We start from the raw sequence: 22,070 nt of genomic DNA, 5'->3' as shown, positions 1-22,070 counted from the left end.
TGTTTAACCTAGAAAGGTGGTTTCAGGGTCTAACCCTAGGTTTTAGGGCTCAGGGAATGCGACTGAATCAGTGAAATGAATTACCATCAGTTATTTATTTATTTATTTATTTATTTATTTATTTATAGCCAAATCAAAGATGGTGTCCATCACAAGGTGATGTCCTATTATCATAAAATGCGTTAAAACAAATTAATATTTTTTAATTGAAAATTAACATAATAACTGTCACTTTTAATGCAAACATTTTAGGAAGAATGTATCTATTACTCATAACATTACTTAACTAACGAAAAATGTGTAGAGTAAACCAGGTTTACCAGCCCATTAGACTCTTGTTATACAGTCAGACATTCAGGTATTTCAAGTGACGACGCTGAGGCAACCTTCTTGCTAAAGGTGTTATATTGCATAATGCGAGGGAATCTGTGTCAGTTTAATGTTTAGACGACATGAACCTGGTTTCAGTCATTTAAACATCCATCAATTGAAATTAAACTCAGGGAGAGTAAAAGTTTAACTCTACTTGTTAGTATTCTAACATACATTTACAGTTTTTACAGGATATTTCAATTTCAAAGCTCAAATAGCCTCAGGAAGGAACATTTGCACATGTTAAACAACCCAGTACAACCATTTTTTTTCCTCTAATATATATATATTTTTTATATATCCTTGTAATTATTTCTTTCTGAATGGCACAATGTTTGGAGCTGCTAAAAGACAAATCCAAATTCAAATCCAAATAATTTGCATACAATTTTGCGGACACATTAAGAGCAATATATATAGAATAACAGTAATGAAAACGACAGGCTATAGTGTAATGTGACTTATTAAACACAACAGTGGATTCAATTGTTATCAGACTACAGAGCAGAAGTAAAAGGTCATGGGATACTGTATAGCTTTACTGGATTGTTATTATCTTACTGATTTGTGTGTGTGTGTGTGTGTGTGTGTGTGTGTGTGTGTGTGTGTGTGTGTGTGTGTGTGTGTGTGTGTGTGTGTGTGTGTGTGTGTGTGTGTGTGTGTGTGTGTGTGCGCGTGCGTGCGTGCGTTTTCCACAGAGACACATCCCAGGTTTCCAGTGGTCAGTCTGCTCAGGAACGTCAAAAAGAAGTGGACACAATATTTAAGGTGGGTTAATGTACAACAACACCTTTTCTTCATCTGAAAAATTATCGGTTGTTCACAATAGAGACACTTACAGGGATGTACTTTAGGGCAGGTGGATTGGAGTGAGATACACAGCAGGTGAATTATTCTTCCCTGCCTGCTTGTGTTCGGTATTTTGGGGACTCATCCGTGCGTCTGTGTGTGAGGTACAGTGAGGTGCAGTAGGTCAGGAGGGTATTGTTTGAAAATCAGCAGCACCCTGCAGTTTTGATATCAACAAGGACCATGATTTAGGCGTGTGCTGCCAGCCTGCAACAGCAGGCCTGGTGAAAGCAGGTTATTTTCAGTGCACTTTAGTTGTCGGAGGCAAAACCCACACAGACGTCACCAAAATCACACAAAGCCACTTTATATAAACAAGTAAGACGCGCGAACGCGGTAAGCGAACGCAAAAAAATAAAAAAAAATAATGAAAAAAAATATTTAAAAAAAAGTAACCAATAAAAAAAATTAAAAAAATACAAAAGAAATCTGCGTTACAAGGAGCATCTTAGAAAAAAACAAATTCCCCCAAAAAAAACTTTGAATGTTTTTGAACAATTCAACAAAGTGTTTGAAGTGCCTGTTTCACCCACTTCCGGGGGGCGGAGCCAAAATCCGAGCCCGAAGTATTTGTTCGTAGACCCCCACTTAGGGGGGGTAGAAAAAGTTTCGGAGCGATTCGGGCACTTTTCATTTAACATGGGGTTTCAATGGGGAGTTTTTAGGAGCCTTCTCCGGGGCGTGGCTTCCGGGGGAAGGGGCGGGCTTAAACGCAACCTTGACAGGTGTGTTCAGTTTTCAAAGACCTTTCATTTGATGTATGGTACGTCTATATTGGACATTTACTTATCTCAGAGGAGCTGCACAAAGGCAGTGCACACAGAGACACAGACAGAGACACAGTGCACACAGAGACACAGAGACACAGAGACACAGAGACACAACCCGAGCACGGTTTCATAGTAAGCTCCACTTGCGCGGAGGCCTCCTTCCGCTGCGTTCGCAATTATTTTATGATTGATATGAAGCCCTCAAGCTGGGAACCATAATTTATTATATATTTAATGTCATGTAACTAAAGAATAATGTGAGAGTGGTTAAATGCTTGTATTTTGTGGTACCCAACAACACTGTGAAGAGAATACAGAAGGCATAAGATCTATATCAGTTTGGCTATGCAGTCTCAGGGCCACTAACAGCAGGCTGCTAAAAAGCTTTCCCCCTGTACAATCTGGCACAACCATAGACTGTAAATAAATACGGACGAAGGAAGCTGTGATGTCACCCATTGGTTTCTACAGGCCCATTTTGAAGCCACTATTTCAGCTAATTCAAATTCACCACCTTGGAAGGTCCCGAAAAGCAACCAGAAACAAATACTATTGGCTGGAAGGGCAGCGAGGGCGGGTCTTCACTCATTAGAACCAGTAGAAGCCCTAAAGGAATTCCCTACTTTATCATATATATTTTGTATTAATGGGACCATAGTTTACAAAAACACATGTCAAGTATTTATGACAATGTTTATTAAGGTAATACAAGTTTATAGTTCCAGATATATTAACTTTAATTGTTCTACACTTTTTATAATTATCTAGGCCGTCAGGAGGCAGAGATTTGTTGTGTCTGTGTGTAAATGTGAAGTTTTTAATAATTATCTCTGGTGGCATGTGATATTTTTTATCATTCAATTCTGATTGTCTATATTTGCCTTCCGAAGTTTGCGAGAGGGGCCTATTTTACAACAATAACAAAAATGGTGTTTGTCACTGTATTTTTGCACATACGCCAAAATGTGTTTCCTGCATTTAACCCATCCTTAGTATCAGGGCATTAAAGCCCCTGGCTAGGCAAACCAGCCTGGCGGAGATATTCACTCCTTGAAGCACCCCTTTCTAGTTTTGTATACTCTGCTCTTGGCAGTCTGTGTAAGGTGCAGTAGATTTGAACACAAGAACATCAGCTTTTTCTTGGAGGAAATTACATTTCCAAGGCTGCATGACAATTAAAAAATACACCTACACTGTTCCTCCTACAGGTAATGAAAAGTGATTATTGTATTGGTCATGATTGAACCCATCTGCTACACACCCACTGATAATATATTCAGATAATCCAACCCGCCATGCCACTTTGATGTAGGTATAGTCCACCACGCCATTGACAGCACTATACACTTGTTTACCCAAAATAGGGCCATTTATCTTTCATCTGTTCTCTTTAAATCAGTGGACTTACACTCAATTCAATATGGTTGTTGTTGTTGTTGTTGTTGTTGTTGTTGTTATTATCATCATCATCATTATATGTTGTGTTTCAGCTGGTTGAAGAGAAGGTCATAACATTTGTTAAGGAAGAGCTGAAGAGGTTCAAGAAGGTTCTTATGACAGATTACCCAGAATGCTTAGAGAGTCAGAGGAAGTTGATAGACAGTGAGGAGGAGCATAGGAGGAGCTTCAGAGAGGGAGCTCTGAAGACCACACTGCACCTCCTGAGGAGTGAGAAACAGGAGGCGCTGGCTGACATCCTGGAGAGCAGTAAGAACATTTTTATTTACAGCTTGAACATAATGGAGAGCAGTAAGAAAGTCTTTATTTACAGCTTTAACATGACGGAGAGGACAAAGTATGGCAATATGATATATTTAAACAACTCGGTGGTAAATACAGACATTTCTCTAAGGAGAACTCTACCTTTCCTAGAAACAATTCATACACATTAGGCTACCAAACTACTAGCTTGTAACTTGTTATTGCTGAGGGAATTCCTACAAAATGTTATGACACACAGACACAGAAACTCGCTGACAGCACAAATGATATTACCCTGTCATGCATATATGTGGGCAGTGTAATTAACGTATCAGAAATGTAGTGTTTTTAAGACTTAGTTGGTGATCACTCCGAGACATATGCCTACAACCGTGTCTGCTTCAAAACCACCTTGGCAAAGTGGGTCGGGAAAAATCTGCATGGTGAGCCTGTGGAGCAGGACTACGTGCACAACTGGGCAATTAAATATAATTAGCTTTATTATATAAATAAACATTATACTCACCAGTGAGATTCCTGGCTGCTCGTGCTCACACAACTCAATGAACGCTTCACCGATTAGTATTTAAATAATGGGGTAGCCATGAATTGTAATTAAATAGTGCTAATAGTACTAATAAAAAACTTTATTTTTATAGCACCTTTCATGACATAAAATGCAGCCCAAAGGGCTTTACATAAAAAGATCAACAAAAGAAAAGTAACACAATATTAAACAAGAACAAATTAAAAGGAGGCAAGATCAAAGTTAAATCAATACAAGAAAATAGCAAGAACAAGACAAAAATAAAATGGAATCAACTAAAAGCAAGAGCTTGTTACAGGCCGTTGGCCCATAAAAGCAGAAAGCTGCTTCGCCATGTTTTTTAGAATTCATGTGTGGCACCTCGAGGAGTCCAGCACTAGATTAACTATCTTGTCTGCATATCTTGTCCCACCATACATGTACCGAAACAGGAAGGAATTGGTAAAGTAATAAAGCCATCCTCTTCCTTGATTTGAATGGTTGCCTGCAGCCAAGTGTGACATTGATGAGCAGTTAGATACCACACCTTTTGCTGAAAAGTATAATATAAAAATTGCTGTGCAAAATGCTACATGCAAGAGGAGAAGTGCACACAAGACTCGCCTTACCATGAAAATAATGATGTTGTTGATGACACATTTCTAATGAAACATGGCCACCCTAATGCATGCTTTATGTTTAACCTCACCAGAGGCAGGGTGAAAGATTATTGTTTGTCCAATACTTTACTCCTAAATAACTATCCAAAAAACGACTGGCTGGATTGCCATGGGATTGTCTGTGAACCTTCAGGAACCACAGAGGGTGGCTCCTACTGATAACTGATAACTTTAATTATATGGCCTTTCATATAGCGGCGTCATAAGGACAAAATGTTCACTTGCACTCACACTCCTACACAACATACACTACTGGATATTTTGCCATGCAATTTGCTATGGACCTTCATTCTGCCGAGATGAAGCTCCATATTGATTTTGGTGATCCAATAGTCTTTCCTCCAGCACCACCATTACAACAAAATTTGCACATGCACTCAAGATTTTTCAAGATCTTATGTCACAAAACTGTACATTCATTTTAACCGGAGGATGGCCAGTTTCAAAATCTAATTTGAAGTTTATATTGAAATCAAATGCAATCAACAAAAATGATCCTGCAACATAATGACCCAGCACAACAAAAAGATGGTCATCATGTTAACACAATCTCTCATTTGAGGACCACAGTGACCGAGCACAGCAAAACTCTGACAATAACACATACATCAGTTCGGGTTATTTTTTTCTTTCCTGCATTATTTCACCTGGGAGAGTTACTGCTTTTCTTAAAACACATCAGCTGATCATGTAAAGTTAGTCTTTCATACGATTGTGCACAAGATCAATACCTCGCTTCTTACATCATGTCAAGTCAAAAAGGCAACATTTTTCAATTGCCATCTGGTTGATGTGTTTGGTCTCATTTACATTAAAGTTGCTGTAGACAATATTCAGCGTAATAAGTAATGTCTGTGAGGCAGCACTCATGCAGTTTGCACCATTGTAACACAGTGCCTGCCCATCAAAGTGTCTGTTTAGGGAAATAACGTACCTCACCGAGCGAAAACGGAAGCAACACAAATAAGGTTCAACTAAACGACTCAAATGATTATTTCACAATCATAATAGTATTTTAGGAATGCTTATATTCTGCACCTTTTACATGAAAAATTATCTAAATCATCTTTAGCATCTCATTGAGCGGCCGTAGCTTAGTGGGTAGAGGGCTGCCTGGGTAACAGAAGGTATCATGTTTGATTCCCAGCCCTGGCAATTTATGTCCCTAAGCAAGACACTTAACCCCCTAACTGTTTCCCCCTGCGCCCATGTCTGACAAAGAAAACAGACTTTCCCCTGCGGGAACAAGTAGGTCTAAAGCTAATGAATTTGTATTATTATTATTGGTGTTTTCCTTTCTTTTTTTCTTTTTTTTAGAAACCCTTGCAGCTGTCAGTCAACGACAACTCAAGTCTAATCTGAAGAAGAAGTGTGAGTGTTTATCTGAGTGGATTGCAAAAGAGGGAAAACAAAAAACACCTCTGAATCAGATCTTCACAGAGCTCTACATCACAGAGGGAGGGAGTGGAGAGGTCAATAAAGAACATGAGGTCAGACAGATTGAAGCAGCATCCAATAAACCAGCTAGACCAGAAACTACAATACAATCTGAAGACATCTTTAAACCTTTACCTGGAACAGATGAACCAGTCAGAACAGTGATGACGAAGGGAGTGGCTGGCATTGGTAAAACAGTCCTAACTCAGAAGTGCGCTCTAGACTGGGCAGAGGACAAAGCCAACCAGAATATCCACTTCATGTTTCCATTCACTTTCCGAGAGCTGAATTTGGTAAAGAAGAATTACAGCTTAGTAGGACTTCTTCATCATTTTTTTGGTGGAAACAAGGAAGCAGACATCTCCAGCTTAAAGGGGTCCCAAGTTGCGTTCATCTTGGATGGATTAGATGAGTTTCGGATTCCTTTAGACTTCAAGAACAATGAGATCTGGACTGATGTCACGAAGCCAACTTCAGTGGACGTGCTCCTGACAAACCTAATTATGGGGAACCTGCTTCCCTCTGCTCACATCTGGATAACCTCACGACCTGCAGCATCCGATCAGATCCCTTCTGAGTATGTTGACAGGGTGACAGAGGTGAGGGGGTTCACTGATCCCCAGAAGGAGGAGTACTTCATGAAGAGATTCAGTGATGAGAACCAGGCCATGGCATTCATCTCACACATCAAGGCATCACGGAGCCTCCACATCATGTGTCACATTCCAGTCTTTTGTTGGATCACTGCTGCCGTTCTGGAGGACATTTTTAGAACAGAGGAGAAAGGACTGCTGCCAAAGACCCTGACTGCGATGTACCTCCACTTCATGGTGGTTCAATCCAAACAGAAGAATGTCAAGTATCATGGCTCAGCTCGGGCACTTTCTGACGGGAATAGTAAGGCCATTCTGTCTTTGGGAAAACTGTCTTTTGAACAGCTGGAGAAAGGTAACTTGATCTTCTATGAAGATGACCTGAGCGAGTGTGGCATTGATATCAGAGATGCCTCAGTGTATTCAGGAGTGTTCACGCAAGTCTTTAAAGAGGAGTGTGGGTTGTACGAAGACAAGGTGTTCTGCTTTGTTCATCTGAGTGTTCAGGAGTTTCTCGCTGCTCTTTATGTCTTTCATTCCTTCGTCAACACTGGTGTCAACGTACTGTCAGAACAACAAACAACCTCTGAGTTAAATGACCTCTACCAGAGTGCTGTAGATAAGGCCTTACAGAGTCCAAATGGACACCTGGACTTGTTTCTCCGTTTCCTGCTGGGCCTCTCATTGGACACCAACCAGACACTCCTGCGAAGACTGCTGAAACAGACAGGAAATACGTTCCAGACCAATCATAAAACAATCAACTACATCAAGGAGAAGATCAGAGACAATCCCTCTCCAGAGAAAAGCATCAATCTGTTCCACTGTCTGAATGAGCTGAATGATCATTCTTTAGAGGAGGACATCCAACAGTACCTGACGTCAGGAAGTCTCTCCACAGACAAGCTCTCTTCTGCTCAGTGGTCAGCTCTGGTCTTCATGTTGCTTTCTTCAGAAAAGGAGCTGGACATGTTTGACCTTAAGAAATACTGTGCTTCAGAGGAGGCTCTTCTGAGGCTGCTACCAGTGCTCAAGGCCTCCAACAGAGCCATGTAGGTGCACTGATAACTTGACACAATTACTATATAATATGTGATATTTATTTTGAAGAAAATAATATACAAAAAAATATTGTCACTAATACTCCTTCAAAAATAAGTAAAAATAAGTATTCCTGAAATTGTGTTGAACAATTGACGATTTAAAATAAGTGTATTTAAGTTTATTCTGAGAAGTAGACTCTTTTTGTTTTTAACAGACAAAAAAACTTTCTATATTTAATGCAAGAACATGTGTTTTTATGTGTGTGTGTGTGTGTGTGTGTGTGTGTGTGTGTGTGTGTGTGTGTGTGTGTGTGTGTGTGTGTGTGTGTGTGTGTGTGTGTGTGTGTGTGTGTGTGTGTGTGTGTGCGTGCGTGCGTGCGCACGCGCTGTTCGGCAGGATCCACACAGTAGACTGGACACTCTTAGGTGTCCAGTCTACTGTCAAGTTAGACTTGATCTGTGTGTAAATGTCCCCATCTCTTCGTGAATCTTTGATCTGAAATGGCCTGTAGGCTGTCATTACAGTAAAGACCTGATGCTATAATATAAAACATACAGATATTTATCTGTGGGAGAATGTACTTTGTATTACTGACCTTATATAGCTGTGAGATTAATGAATGACTATAAAAGAACATTGCAGCCACAGCATTTCTATTTAGAGATATATCACAGTTGTGTTAGATCCATGCTCAGAACAAATATTAACAAAGCCATGTATGTGCACTGATAACTCGACACATTTAATATATTATGTGATATTTATTTTACAGAAAATAACATAAAAAACATATTGTCACTAATAATTCTTCAGGTTGAGTGGCTGTAACCTTTCAGAGGGATGCTGTAAGGAGTTGTCATCCGTTCTCAGCTCCAACTCTAGCCTGAGAGAGTTGGACCTATGTAACAATGACATACACGATTCAGGAGTAGATCTGTTGTCTGCTGGACTGGGGAGTCCAGACTGTACACTGGAAACTCTCAGGTAAGTGTTCCTGAAATTGTGTTGAACAAGTGACAATTTTAAATAAGTGTTTATAAAGTTTATTCTGAGAAGTAGACTCTTTTAGTTTTTAACAGACAATAATAATGTCTTTATTTAATGCAGGAACATGTGTGAAACTTTTCACTGTGTGTGTGTGTGTGTGTGTGTGTGTGTGTGTGTGTGTGTGTGTGTGTGTGTGTGTGTGTGTGTGTGTGTGTGTGTGTGTGTGTGTGTGTGTGTGTGTGTGTGTGTGTGTGCGTGTGTGTGTGTGGGGGGGGGGGGGGGGGGTGGGTGGGTGTGTAGGTTGTCAGGGTGTCAGGTCACAGAGAAAGGCTTTTCTTCTCTGGCCTCAGCTCTGAAGTCCAATCCCTCCCATTTGAGGGTGTTGGACATGAGAAACAATCATCCAGGAGACTCAGGCGTGGCACTGCTTTCTGCTGTTCGGGAGGACCCACACAGTAGACTCGACACTCTTAGGTATTACAGACTTGATCTGTGTGTGAATGTCCCCTTCCTGAATCTTTGATCTGAACTGGCCTGTAGGCAGTCATTACAGTAAAGACCTGATCCTATAATATAAAACATACAGATATTTGTCTGTGGGAGAATGTACTTGACATTATAGAACTTATACAGCTGTGAGTTTAATGAATTACATAAAAGAACATTGCAGCCACAGTATTTATATTTAGAGATGTATCATGGTAGATCCATGCTCAGAAAAAATAATGAAAACATATCCACACATGATTTAAGTAAGAACTTAGAAATACAGCCCATGTCAAGCAAAGCAGCACACAATAACATGGTAACATGTATAATATTGCTTATAAGTATTTGATTAAACATTAGATTAGATGCAGATTTAGTTCTCCTCATTTATATGGACAGATTTAGCTATAATGGAGAGCACATTTTTGGAACGCAAGTTATTTCCATTTCTGTTCAACAAGTAGGTGTGATACCCGACCACAGGACCTAAATGTTTCAATAGAAGAGTAAGGAGACCACCTCCAACCACCACAGTGTTAGTTATATTGAATAAAGTTATACAGAATTAACATTCATGGCCACCGGAACTACTTCCGCCTAAGCTTGGCCACGCCTTTTGCCCGGCCCCTATATGAACTAATTTCGTCACGTTGCTCTCCTCAGAAAACACTGACTACATAGATTTAGAATGTTAAAGTTTGTTTTTTTCAGCTTTAGTCTGCAGCTATTGCCCTCCATACCACATTTGTGTTATTGTCCAAATATTCCACATTTTATTTCAAGATTTTTTTAAATAGCAGCTCTACAAGCTCTAGAAAATAGCAGATCTACAAGCTCTAGAAAATAGCATATTTACAAGCTCTAGAACATAGCGATGGCCAAAACGCAAAACCTCCTATCTGAAAAATTAACATTGTTGGGAAAATGAAAAAGAAAACTGCAAAATGTTGTATCTTTTTTGCACAATGCTATTTTTTTATGATACCCATCACATAATTCACCGTTTCTGTATTTCTGGATTATATTACAATATTATATGTTAATTACACTGATCTCATATTGCAAATGCAGATAGGAGGTTTTCCCCCACTTTTCCTGAATAATTCTGCAGATAGGAGCTTTTGCACTGTGATGTTAAGTGATTGCATAACTAAATAATGATAAATAGTACAGGCTGTAAATACATACATTTACAGCTGCAAACAGTTGCATCAGTGGTGTGGTCTAGGTTTGTTTTCTGAGGTATACAATAATAATTCCCTGCACAAGATGCGTGTGGTCGTGGGTATACGCTAGGTCATTTTCAATGGTATGAAATGGTTAGTAGACTGTATACGCTTTTTTCCAAAAACAACAACAATTAGGTGGACTACAAAACAACTGGCCCAGGCACCCCTCGACATAATCCCCCCTATACCCTCAACTCCACCACCTGAAATACCCCCCCACTCCCACAACCCCCATTCCCCCCAACCAGCACAACACACCCCCCAAACCCCACCCATTAGGTGGACTACAAAACAACTGGCCCAGGCACCCCTCGACATAATCCCCCCTATACCCGCAACTCCACCACCTGAAATACCCTCCCACTCCCACAACCCCCATTCCCCCCAACCAGCACAACACACCCCCCAAACCCCACCCACCCAAACCCTCATGCCCTCCAACTCCCCTAACTCATACAACTGGATCACCAACCTTGTGTCCGGTGTGGATAGTGGAATAATATGTAAGATCATTGAATGTCTTAAAGAGCCTTTAAGCAAGGAGGAAAGACGGATGCCTTGACCCTAGAATCACCACAGCCAGGGAGGAGATGAGAGCAGCACACAGGGACTTTGTCGCTGACCAAAAGGAGAGGGTCTGAGGGAGGAATATAAGCGGAGGAAGGAGGAGCTATATCAAGTGTATGCAACTGGAACAACGGGTGCTGACCCAAAAGATCAGGGACATTAAAGAGGTGCATGTTAACCAGAAACATGGCAAGAGCTGGAAGCTCATCAATGACATTTCTGGCAGAAGCTCTTCTCTGACTTCCAAGATCTGGGGAGAAAGCGCAGAGGAACGAGTTGAAACATGGTACCAGCACTTCAAAACACTCCTAGGAAATCCTCCTTCAACCGAAGAAGAGGATGATCCGATGCTCCTGTCTTCCATGACCTTCCCAAACCAGACGGTTCACCATGGATGAGTACCAGAGGGCCAAGGCTACTATCAAGTGAGGCAAGAGCTGCGGGGAAGATGGAGTGACAGCAGAGGTTCTGATGTATGTGCCCATAGACGAGGTGGTGTTGGATTTTATCAAGCACACACGTCTAGCAAGCTGCCGAAGCTGTGGAGCAAAATGATCATCGATCCAGTACCAAAGTCAGGCGAACTCACCAAGGCATTAGCCTGAGCTCACAAGTTGCCAAGACGGCTAACAGGAAGATCCTCAACCGTCTTAGACCCATCTTAGACCCTGTAATGAGAAACTCGGGCAGATACTGGTGCTGAGGAGGATTCTGGAAGGAGTAAGGAGCGGAATCTTTCAGTGGTGATCACCTTCATGACTTCGAAAAGGCTTTTGGCACCATCCACTGGGGGAATCTGATGAACATTCTCCGGGCCTATGGAGTTCCTGAGAAGATGGTTCAGATGATGGAGACAAGCTACTTGAGGCAGTCCAGGACTTCTAATAACCTGGGCCTGGACTGCTTCAATGGAACAGGACCTGAAGGTCCGGGGGGCACTTGACTGGAATGCCTTGCATGGGATGAGTGTGGAAATCAGACATGGGAGAAGACCTCAAGAGGCGTCTGTTCGTATAGCTACAGTGGAGTCAGTACTGCTGTATGGGGCTGAGACATGGACCGTCACAGCACAACAGGAAAGGGCCTTGGATGGAGTCTACACAAGAATGCTATGAATGGCACTAGGAGTCACATGGACGGACCACATCAGAAATGTGGTCCTCTACAGGAACCTACCATGGGTCACAGACAAAGTCAGAGAGAGAAGGATGAGGCAGGGCACTGCGTCAGGGACCCATAACTAGTGGCAAGCAAACTAGCACTATGAGAGCCAACCCAGGGCAAAGCCAGAAGAGACAAGAAGTGCACCACCTACGTAGATGCACTTCGGCGTAACAGCTTAGCCAACAATACTGTAGAGCTCAAGACCCTGATGCTAGATAGGAGAGTGTGAAGGGCAGCGATTCAGGAGTCCCAAGTTGGTGTTGGCTAGACCACACTCACACCCTATTCTATATGATCCGGCCTAACTGACCCATGCCCCCCTCAACATAATCCCCCCCATACCCTCTACCCCCAACTTCACCACCTGCAATACTCCCCCACTCCCACAACCCCCCCCCAACTGCCAGCCCACACCTCTCCACCTCCATAACTCAAAACCCCATCCCACTTCAGTAGTCCTGAGTTGGTGTTGGCTAGACCACACTTTCGCATCACAAAGACCCTATCCTGTATGATCCGGCCTAACTGGCCTATGCCTCCCTCAACATAATCCCCCCCATACCCCCTACCCCCCCAACTCCACCACCTGCAATACTCCCCCACTCCCACAACCCCCACCCCCCCAACTGCCAGCCCACACCTCTCCACCTCCCTAACTCAAAACCCCATCCCACTTCAGGAGTCCTGAGTTGGTGTTGGCTAGACCACACTTTCGCATCACAAAGACCCTATCCTGTATGATCTGGCCTAACTGGCCTATGCCCCCCTCAACATAATCCCCCCCATACCCACTACCCCCCAACTCCACCACCTGCAATACTCCCCCACTCCCACAAACCCCATACCCCCCAACTGCCAGCCCACACCTCACAACCCCCATAACTCAAAACCCCATCCCACCCCATACCCTCATACCCCCAAATCCCACCCAACCCATTACCCCCACTCCCAGAACCCCCGGTCCCCATGCCCCCAACCAGCACACCACAACCCCCAAACTCCACCCACCCAAACCCTCATGCACCCCCCACCCCATACCCCCCCAACCACCCCACACCTCCCACACCCTATAACTCCAAACCCCATCCCACCCCCATACCCTCATACCCCCCAACCGACACACCCCAATATTTTCACAGGGTTGTTGGCCGCCACGGTGTTCACGTGTGATTTTGATCTGCAATTAATAAGAAATCATGACAATGATGTTCACATTTAAGCAGCAATGACAACCTCTAACCACAAGTTCAAAATGTTCAATGCCAAAACCTCCTATCTATACCTAAAAATGACCTCCTATCTACATAGATGCACATAGGAGGTTTTTACCTAGAAATAGTTAGGCTTACAAACAAACATTATTTTTGTTAAATAATGCTTTTTTTATGCTCATTTTGAGATCAAGACATTCTAAAGTACTGTATCAAGTATTACCATTATTTTTTTTTATCAACTCACACTCTTGGTGTGATAAAAGTGTCACCATCTGACACTAATCATTAGCAATCAACAAGGCAATGCAATTAACTTGACAGAGTTACTAACAAATACTTAACTAGTAAGGGGGGAAGACACTTTTTTATTTTGAAAATAATATATGACTACAAACTGAAAGACGGTCTACATAACATAAAATTCCCAAGTTTCAGCTCTGTCTGCTGCTCAACTAGTTCTGGTGCAGATAAGAGGCTTTGCGCTTCAACATTTTAGCACTAATTGGCACTGAACAAGATAGGAGGTTTTAGTCAAATGACTTTTTCTGACAAAATGAGGGGCGGGACTATCTTGCAGACAGACTGAGCATGTGCAGCATAGCCTATAGTCCTCATCCACAGTGAAATCCGAAAATCATGAAATTTGCACATAGGAGGTTTTGCATTTTGGCCATCGATAGCAAATCTACAAACTCTAGACAATGGCAGATCTACAAGCTCTCAACACATCGCGATGTGACATGTTGTGAGCTTGTAGATCGGCTATCAATGTATACCGTATAGGTTTAAGGAGCTCATAATGGCCTAGTCTAGTGCCTATAGTTGCTTATTTTGGGCTTGTTTTCCTAGACCTGTTTGCTTATTTCTCTCGCAAAATTTGGCAAAGCTGGTGCTGAAGAAGTTCAACTTCGTCTCTCGTCAAAAATACAGATGTCGTCGGCGTCGGTGTACATCTGCTCTGTCTGGAAGCGAGTCCCTCGATTGCACGAGGGATCAGCTGAACGTAATGAGTAATATGATGAGAATATGAAGTTTACAAAAGTTTAACCACACCACCAAAAAATAGGCTAATAAACATGGAAAGGATATTAAATAAGCCTTTTCTACTGAACATTGCACACTTTACCGAGGTAAAAAGATGATTAATATATCTCTGCCCTACGTCGGAATGGGGAATGGATCTGTTCTGGACACAGCTAGATTTCAGCCATACTGTATCCTTCCTCGTCAGATGGTAAGACATGCGTTCATGTAATATGGTCAATAATATAGAAAATGAATAGCGCAACATTGTAGTTAGCATGATGAAAGTCTAATAGGCGAAACTGTGGCCACACAGTGCTGAGGGATCTAATTTGCATCATGTCTATAATATGCATACAAGCAATAGATCGTTTAGGCTATATATTTATTTTTTGCCCACATGTGTTGACAAATGTTGGGCACATACATATTTTATTTGAGGTTTGGCACTATAGCAATTTATTTGGCATGAAGAATAAGGCATTCTAATGACATACGCAAGCTTTGGTCCAGTGTAAGTCCTCCGTAAAAAATCACGGACAAAATATTATTGATGAATCACACTCGTGGGAACTTGCATAAATTCCTTTACGTTCAAAATATGGGCGTAAAACAGCTTAGTGAATCGGGCCCCCCGTTTCTATGTAGACCTGACTTTGTCTCTCTTCCACCCGCAGTGTCGGACATGTTGGAGTGTGTTGGCTGAAACAAGGTTTAAGAAAGTGCCCAAAAAGTAAGTGTGAATTCTGTTTTATTCATGAAATCAAAGCAGCACACATCCAGCTATTTAGATGAACAGCTCATACACACCAGCATGTGACATTCAGTTATTCACATCCTACTCTGAATGCAGATGTTAATAACCATAATTTGTAGGCTAATACAGCTAATACTGCGTTCATGATGTATGGTGTTTTATGCATAGATACAATAAATAACTAAAACTAAAGCCATATGTAATTGGAAGCCACTTACAGGCAAACAGAGTGGAATATCATTGGTATGTGATATAAATAATCGGTTTGATACTTGTTTGTCACGTGACTTCACTTGAAGAAAATGTGAAATGGTGTTAGATGTAGTATGCAGAATTACTGTAGGTAAGAGTTTTATGCAAAAATGTAAAGTGGGCAGGTATAGGTATATACTAATTAGAAATAAAGGATAATATGGAATGTAAAATACTAATGCAAAATAATGGACTAACACACTACTCAGTTTCTGATGGGACTTTATTTGTGAAATAAGCTCAGTTTCTGATGGGACTTTATTTGTGAAATAAGCTCTAAGACTATAATAGAAAATATAAATAATACTAATATAAGACAAAGACAATGTGGTTTAGAAACATTTCATCACATTGAACACAAGTTCTATGATGGGTCAAATCCAGGTTCCACTGGTGGAAGCTCTTAATCATTACAATACCAGTTTATACTGTAATTGATAAAACTACACCATTACAATACCTGTTTACACTGCAAAACTAGACCATTACAATACCAGTTTATACTGTAATTGTTAAAACTACACCATTACAATACCTGTTTACACTGCAAAACTAGACCATTACAATACCAGTTTATACTGTAATTGTTAAAACTACACCATTACAATACCTGTTTACACTGCAAAACTAGACCATGTGCAGAGCTGCCAAGTCTCACCCTTTCAGAGTGAGAGTCCAAAATGTAACCTCTTCACGTGCCTCACGCCACACTTGTCATTTCACACACTTTTCCCCCCCTCTCACTCCTTTATAATATTTTTTTTATTTAATTATATATTTCCATAACTTGTTGCTTGAGGCTTGCCGTAGTGGGTGATATCCCCCCCACTTCTGGGACGAAGAAAAAAGAAAAAGAAAATCCTCCGAGCAAAAAAACAGCAACCGGGTGGAAAACGGATTCGCCGTTAAATGTGAAGCTCTTTCTGCTATAAATATGCATACATGCATTCTGCGCCGCCCGTCGGCTGCGACGTTTCCTTTTTGCCACACATATACCCTTCATGGAGTAATTTATTTGTACCGAATTAACCAAGTTAAAGTAACAAAAACCCGAAATAAAAGGGGAAAAAAATGCAAACAAATACGCACATTTTCACGTGCTCGCAGGTGATGACCCTAAAGTCTCACTCCTAGATTTTCCTGAAACTTGGCAGCCCTGTGTGTGAGTGTGTGATGCTGACGGACTTTCAAATCCAGAGAGAGAGAGAGAGAGAGAGAGAGAGAGAGAGAGAGAGAGAGAGAGAGAGAGAGAGAGAGAGAGAGAGAGAGAGAGAGAGAGAGAGAGAGAGAGAGAGAGAGAGAGAGAGAGAGAGAAGCACGCATGCTCAGTGTTGCCATGTCCGCTAATTATAAGCGACATTGGCCGACTTTTCAGTGCGAGATTCAGCACAGTGTTGCCATGTCCAGTAATTATAAGCGACGTTGCCCTAACTTTCATAAAATGGTCTCTCTCACACTGTGAGGTGCCTGTGAGGTGAATGTGCGATGCAACGTGGATGCTACGTCACGCTAGATGTGAGGGCCGCGCAGCAGCCCGAACTTCTAGTTATAATAATGTGTCAGTCGTCTTATCATTGAAGATTGTCAATGTAGGCTATTGCATCTTCATGATATGAACTCCACTGTTGACTCTTTGTTTTTGATAGTTTTTAAAAGTTCCCAAAGACACATTTAGTTTGAGTAGACGTCCTCCCATCCACTCAGTTTACATTTGATCTGAAACAAGCATGCACTGTGATTGGCCAGTCATCGCTTTGACTGGCAGTTCTGCCTTGGTGTGACCTCTACCTTTTTGGTAGGAAGGAGCGTCGCCTTCCTGAATTCAGCTAATCGCAAGCAGGTAGGGGGGGTGCTAGAATGATTAGCATATCTACAAGCTCACAACACATTGCAGCGTGACACTGTTGTGAGCTTGTAGGTCCTGCAGCACACAACAGTGTGTGTGACTGACGCAGTATGTAAGGGGCGGGCGGTCCCCAGGTGAAACGATCAATAAAGGGAATGTTCTCTTACGTTCCTACATGTGCGACACTAGAGCTCGAATGCCTGGATGAGCCTCAGTAGTGTCCTTTATGCGGCATTTAACTACCACCTATGGCCACTGGGGGAATAGGTGGCGCTGTTGCGCACATATCTATTTATATTAATCTATATATATATATATCTATTAATATATACATAAAAATAACCTTTCTATTAATAACATCATTATAAATAGATTTAATCCGAATAGGTATATTTAGAATTTAATTATTTAATTCGTTCATTAATTAATGCATTCTTAAAATCCTCTCTTTTTCTCTTTTTTTCTATCTCTTCTCTGTCTCTTCTCCATATTAATCACTGTAGTCACTGTGTCTCCAGCCTTGACAGTTCACAGCTGACAGCTGTAGCCTTTTCCAATTGACACCTGGCAAATGTTAGCTAAGAGCTGACACCTGGTTATTTCTCAGCTTTTTAATTCAACCAGGGGGGTCCGGGGGCCTATGGCCCCTTATACTGTAGATCTGTAATTCTATGTGTGCGACAACTTCGTATGGGTGATCCGTGATTGTGTGATGATCATAGAGTGAACCCCTCCGTTCTTATGACAGCTACTGGACGTAGGGGCTCGTAATTAATCTCTGGGATGGATAATGGCCATCAGGGGTACTGCAGAATTTAAATCATTAGGGGATAAATACAAAATATAATGATATGGGGACTAAATGGTCATCAGTGGTACTGCAGGCATGCATATGTCTATCAGAATTTACCACGCTAGAGTGTAAATACAAAATACCATGATATAGGGACTAAATGGTCATCACTGGTACTGCAGGCATACATAGGTCTATCAGAATTTACCATACATACTTCACTTGTCATATCATAGGCTTATTTTTTACTATTCTACTATTCTAAACTATTTAAGAACATTAATAACATTAAAACAACTGCCGTAGCGATGAGAGTGATTAAAGTTGGAGTCTGACTGATCCCCACCATAGGGGGATTCTAAGCACAGGACTCAAGTTGAGGTAATTGGAAGAGAGGATATGGTTAGACACTATGCTCAAACATTATACCCCATGGTTTTAAAAATAATATACCAAAATTTACCACATTATCACTCTTCTAATGTTTTGTTACGTTAGATAAAACCTTAATGGGACACCATGCATTATCCTAAACAATATATTTGTTTTCAAAACTAACTTATTAAGCCCAAACATGCCCAAAGTTCACAAATGCATGCTGGGTGATTATATCCAACCAATGGTTGGAAGTACCTAGGGACATGGCTTGTGGTTCCTCTGACAGAGGCATTTTCACACCTGAGGTGTTTTTTGAGCATTGTTCTCTCAGAGGCCCACAACTGCAAACAGGGAGACAGTGTATTTGATTTAATCATTAACTCTATGTAACACATTTCATGAACACATTTCATGAAACCTATGTTATAATGGTTATAATTATACAAAAATGTAAAAATTATATGAAAATAGCAAATCTACAAGCTCAATGAGACAAGGGTTTTTGTAATAAAAACTATGAAAGGGGGATTCCATTACCCCCTCCCTCCCTCCATCATTGTTCTCACCCCATCCATAGGGTTTTCACACCTACTGGCAAAGGAGTGGCCCAACATGTCATCAGCACAGCAGTCACCCGTTTCTCAATTCAATTCAATTCAAAGGGGCATTATTGGCATGAGAAAACATACGTTTACATCAACCACACAAAATGTCCCAATATCAAATTCAACTATCTGAACATTCTCCACAAAATGTATAACACCATCACCACTGTACAATATCAATACGTCTACACAAAACAAAAAATTTACGTAGGGAAAAAAAATACACTATATTTTACTAATAAAATGTTCAACACCCACTTAACAATCAAGTACGTACATAGTTAAATGCTAGTGCTTTGGTAGTGTATACGCATGTTTTTCCCAAAATACTGCTTCGGTGTAAATCTCTGACAGAAACTATTGACAACAACAACACAGTATGTTAGTAAAATGACCTTAACCCTCTAGCCTCTCACCCATTCCCCTCAATCTTTCCTCTTTTCCTCTCTTCTCTAACACCAGATCATCCCCATGTATACAGTATTATATACCTATGAACCAATATTTAAGATACAAGTAAGATGTTTCTGCTCTAAAAGACTTCTAAGTGTTAGGGGCTGTTTTTTAGTTCAATATTGATATTGAACTAAGAAGATGAAAATTGTTAATAAAAGTATATAGAAAACTATTTGTCTATAGTGTTTTATATCCGTGTATATATTGTAAGTAGTATCTACTAAGAAGATAATAAGATTATAGAATATATAGAATATATATATACAGAATCTAAAGAGTTTAATTCAGGGGATGTGGGGGATGTCATAGATCTTACTAGGGCACCATTTGGCCATTCAACAAATGGTCTAGGTGTCGCATGTAAAGCATAGCCTATTTAAACCGGTTCTATGGTTAGTTCTATCTATCATCAGAACAACGAAACAGAAACAACTGAAGGTGTACATCCACTCAACTTCAATTTATCATGGATGTTTTGGCTCCAGGACAAACTATGTATCCTACAGATATGAACGATGACCGGTTATACAGTAATGCCGTGGATTTGTATGACATGCATAAGGCTAATGGCCTAATCCTCACGGACGAAGAGCAGTTGAATTACATAGAGCCTCTATTGACGTGGTCTACTACTGCTTCTGAAGACGAGGAGAACGAAGAAGAGGAGGCGACAGAGAGATACTTAACCGATTATCAAAATTATCTTGATTATTGTGAATATGGGGGCAAATATGGGGGTGATTACAGCACGGACTGGCTGGTGGATCATTGGGACTCTATCTGCTTCAACCCCGCCGATGTCTCATTAGATCAAGATTGATCTAACTAACTAACTGCACTGACTCTTGCCATGCATATGTGTCGATGACATGAAATTTGTCCCTGAGCAAAAGACTCTTAAGACTCTTAACCCGTAATTGCTCACAGGCTCTCATTGGATACAAGACATTGCTCACAAGATGTTTTATGTGTAACTAATACTAGTGTGTACACTGATGTTTGTATTCTTCTGAACACTTTGTGAAATAAAATGTCCAATAATTGTCAATTCAAAATGATCAATCAAATCATGATAGAAAAGATTCTGTGACAATAATAATAAATTCACTTTATAATCCAATATATATCCTAAAAGTTAACTAACAAAACCCTCTAACATGGCTATACATTGATAAAAATTACCCCCACGTCACTGTGGGTGTGGTCCTAGAACATGTATATAATGTGGTCTCAAAGTCTTATAGACAGAAGTGACTTATAGAACCTGAGAGGAAAAATATAGCATTGATAGTATAGACTGAAGTGACTTAGAGAACTTGACTTGGTTGTCCCAAAAAGTGTACAGGAAATATAGCATTGCTGTCATTGATAGTATTGCCTGACTTAGAGAACCTGAAGTGGTCTTTGGATCCATCGTAATCTGCTTAGTAGACTTAGCAGTCGCTATGACCGATGCACCATGTAAGTATTTTATTTTCTCATTTCAAATATTATCTTTTTAAATTTGCAAAAAATAAAAGAGTTGGAGTTATAAAACTGGTATCTCTCTCTTATGTTCTGCTGACATCTACACTACAGGGGACACTAATCATCCCATGAATCTATGGGGTCAGAACCGTGCAATCGATACCATGAATCTACCTGGTGAAATGCATCCTGCCTTAAAAGATGTTCCTATGAAATTATGGACAACTCATAAATACGATGTGGGTCTTATGAAAGGAGCCACCCCGATATCTGTTGGTCCTATGTGGAACTGGGAATACAGATCTGTCAGACCCGATAAGAGACAATATCTACTACAGGGTGAGACTGAGGAGGAAATGACTACCATTATTGACCAACTCTTGAAGGATGAAATAATTTTACCTGTCCTACCTTCTAAATGTAATATGCCATTATTACCCACTACCGCTGGATCATGGCATGTTCACGATACACGACCGATATATGAGAACACACTTGCACGTATACCTTTAGAACCTAACCCTGGAACAATCTGGAGTGCTATTCCTAGTGAATCATTATGGTTTAGTGTTATCGTATTAGCAAATGCTTTTTTCTCTATCACTATTGATCCGTCATCGGAATATTGTTTCACTTTTACTTATAAAGGGGAGATGTACCAATGGACTAGAGGTCCCCCAGATTATATCGAAACTCTACCAATCTTGTCAGATGCATTGCAGAAGAATCTGTCTGGGTTTGTATTTTTACAATCTTCAACCTTGGTACAATATATAGACCGTTTATTGGTGTGTTCCATATCTAAAGAGGCCTGTGTTTCAGATACAAATGCTCTATTGAAGTATTTGGCATTACAGGGGCATAAAGTCAC

At 40.8% G+C, this 22,070-nt stretch overlaps 1 protein-coding gene across 1 annotated transcript in view; it reads left to right on the top strand.

Annotated features, from left to right (window-relative positions):
- LOC308080128 (protein NLRC3-like) overlaps positions 1-22,070 on the top strand; it is a 206,663-nt gene that overhangs the window by 3,406 nt on the left and 181,187 nt on the right. The window contains exons 2-5 of the mRNA XM_080421887.1: positions 1,071-1,140; positions 3,482-3,698; positions 6,216-7,980; positions 8,786-8,956. Of these exons, the coding sequence (XP_080278013.1) occupies positions 1,071-1,140; positions 3,482-3,698; positions 6,216-7,980; positions 8,786-8,956 (2,223 nt within the window). The remainder of the gene's footprint in view (positions 1-1,070; positions 1,141-3,481; positions 3,699-6,215; positions 7,981-8,785; positions 8,957-22,070) is intronic.

Source organism: Gymnoscopelus braueri (genome assembly GCF_963280865.1).
Source record: "Gymnoscopelus braueri genome assembly, chromosome: 24".
Lineage (NCBI taxonomy): Eukaryota > Metazoa > Chordata > Actinopteri > Myctophiformes > Myctophidae > Gymnoscopelus > Gymnoscopelus braueri.
This window is presented reverse-complemented; position numbering and strand designations above follow the sequence as displayed.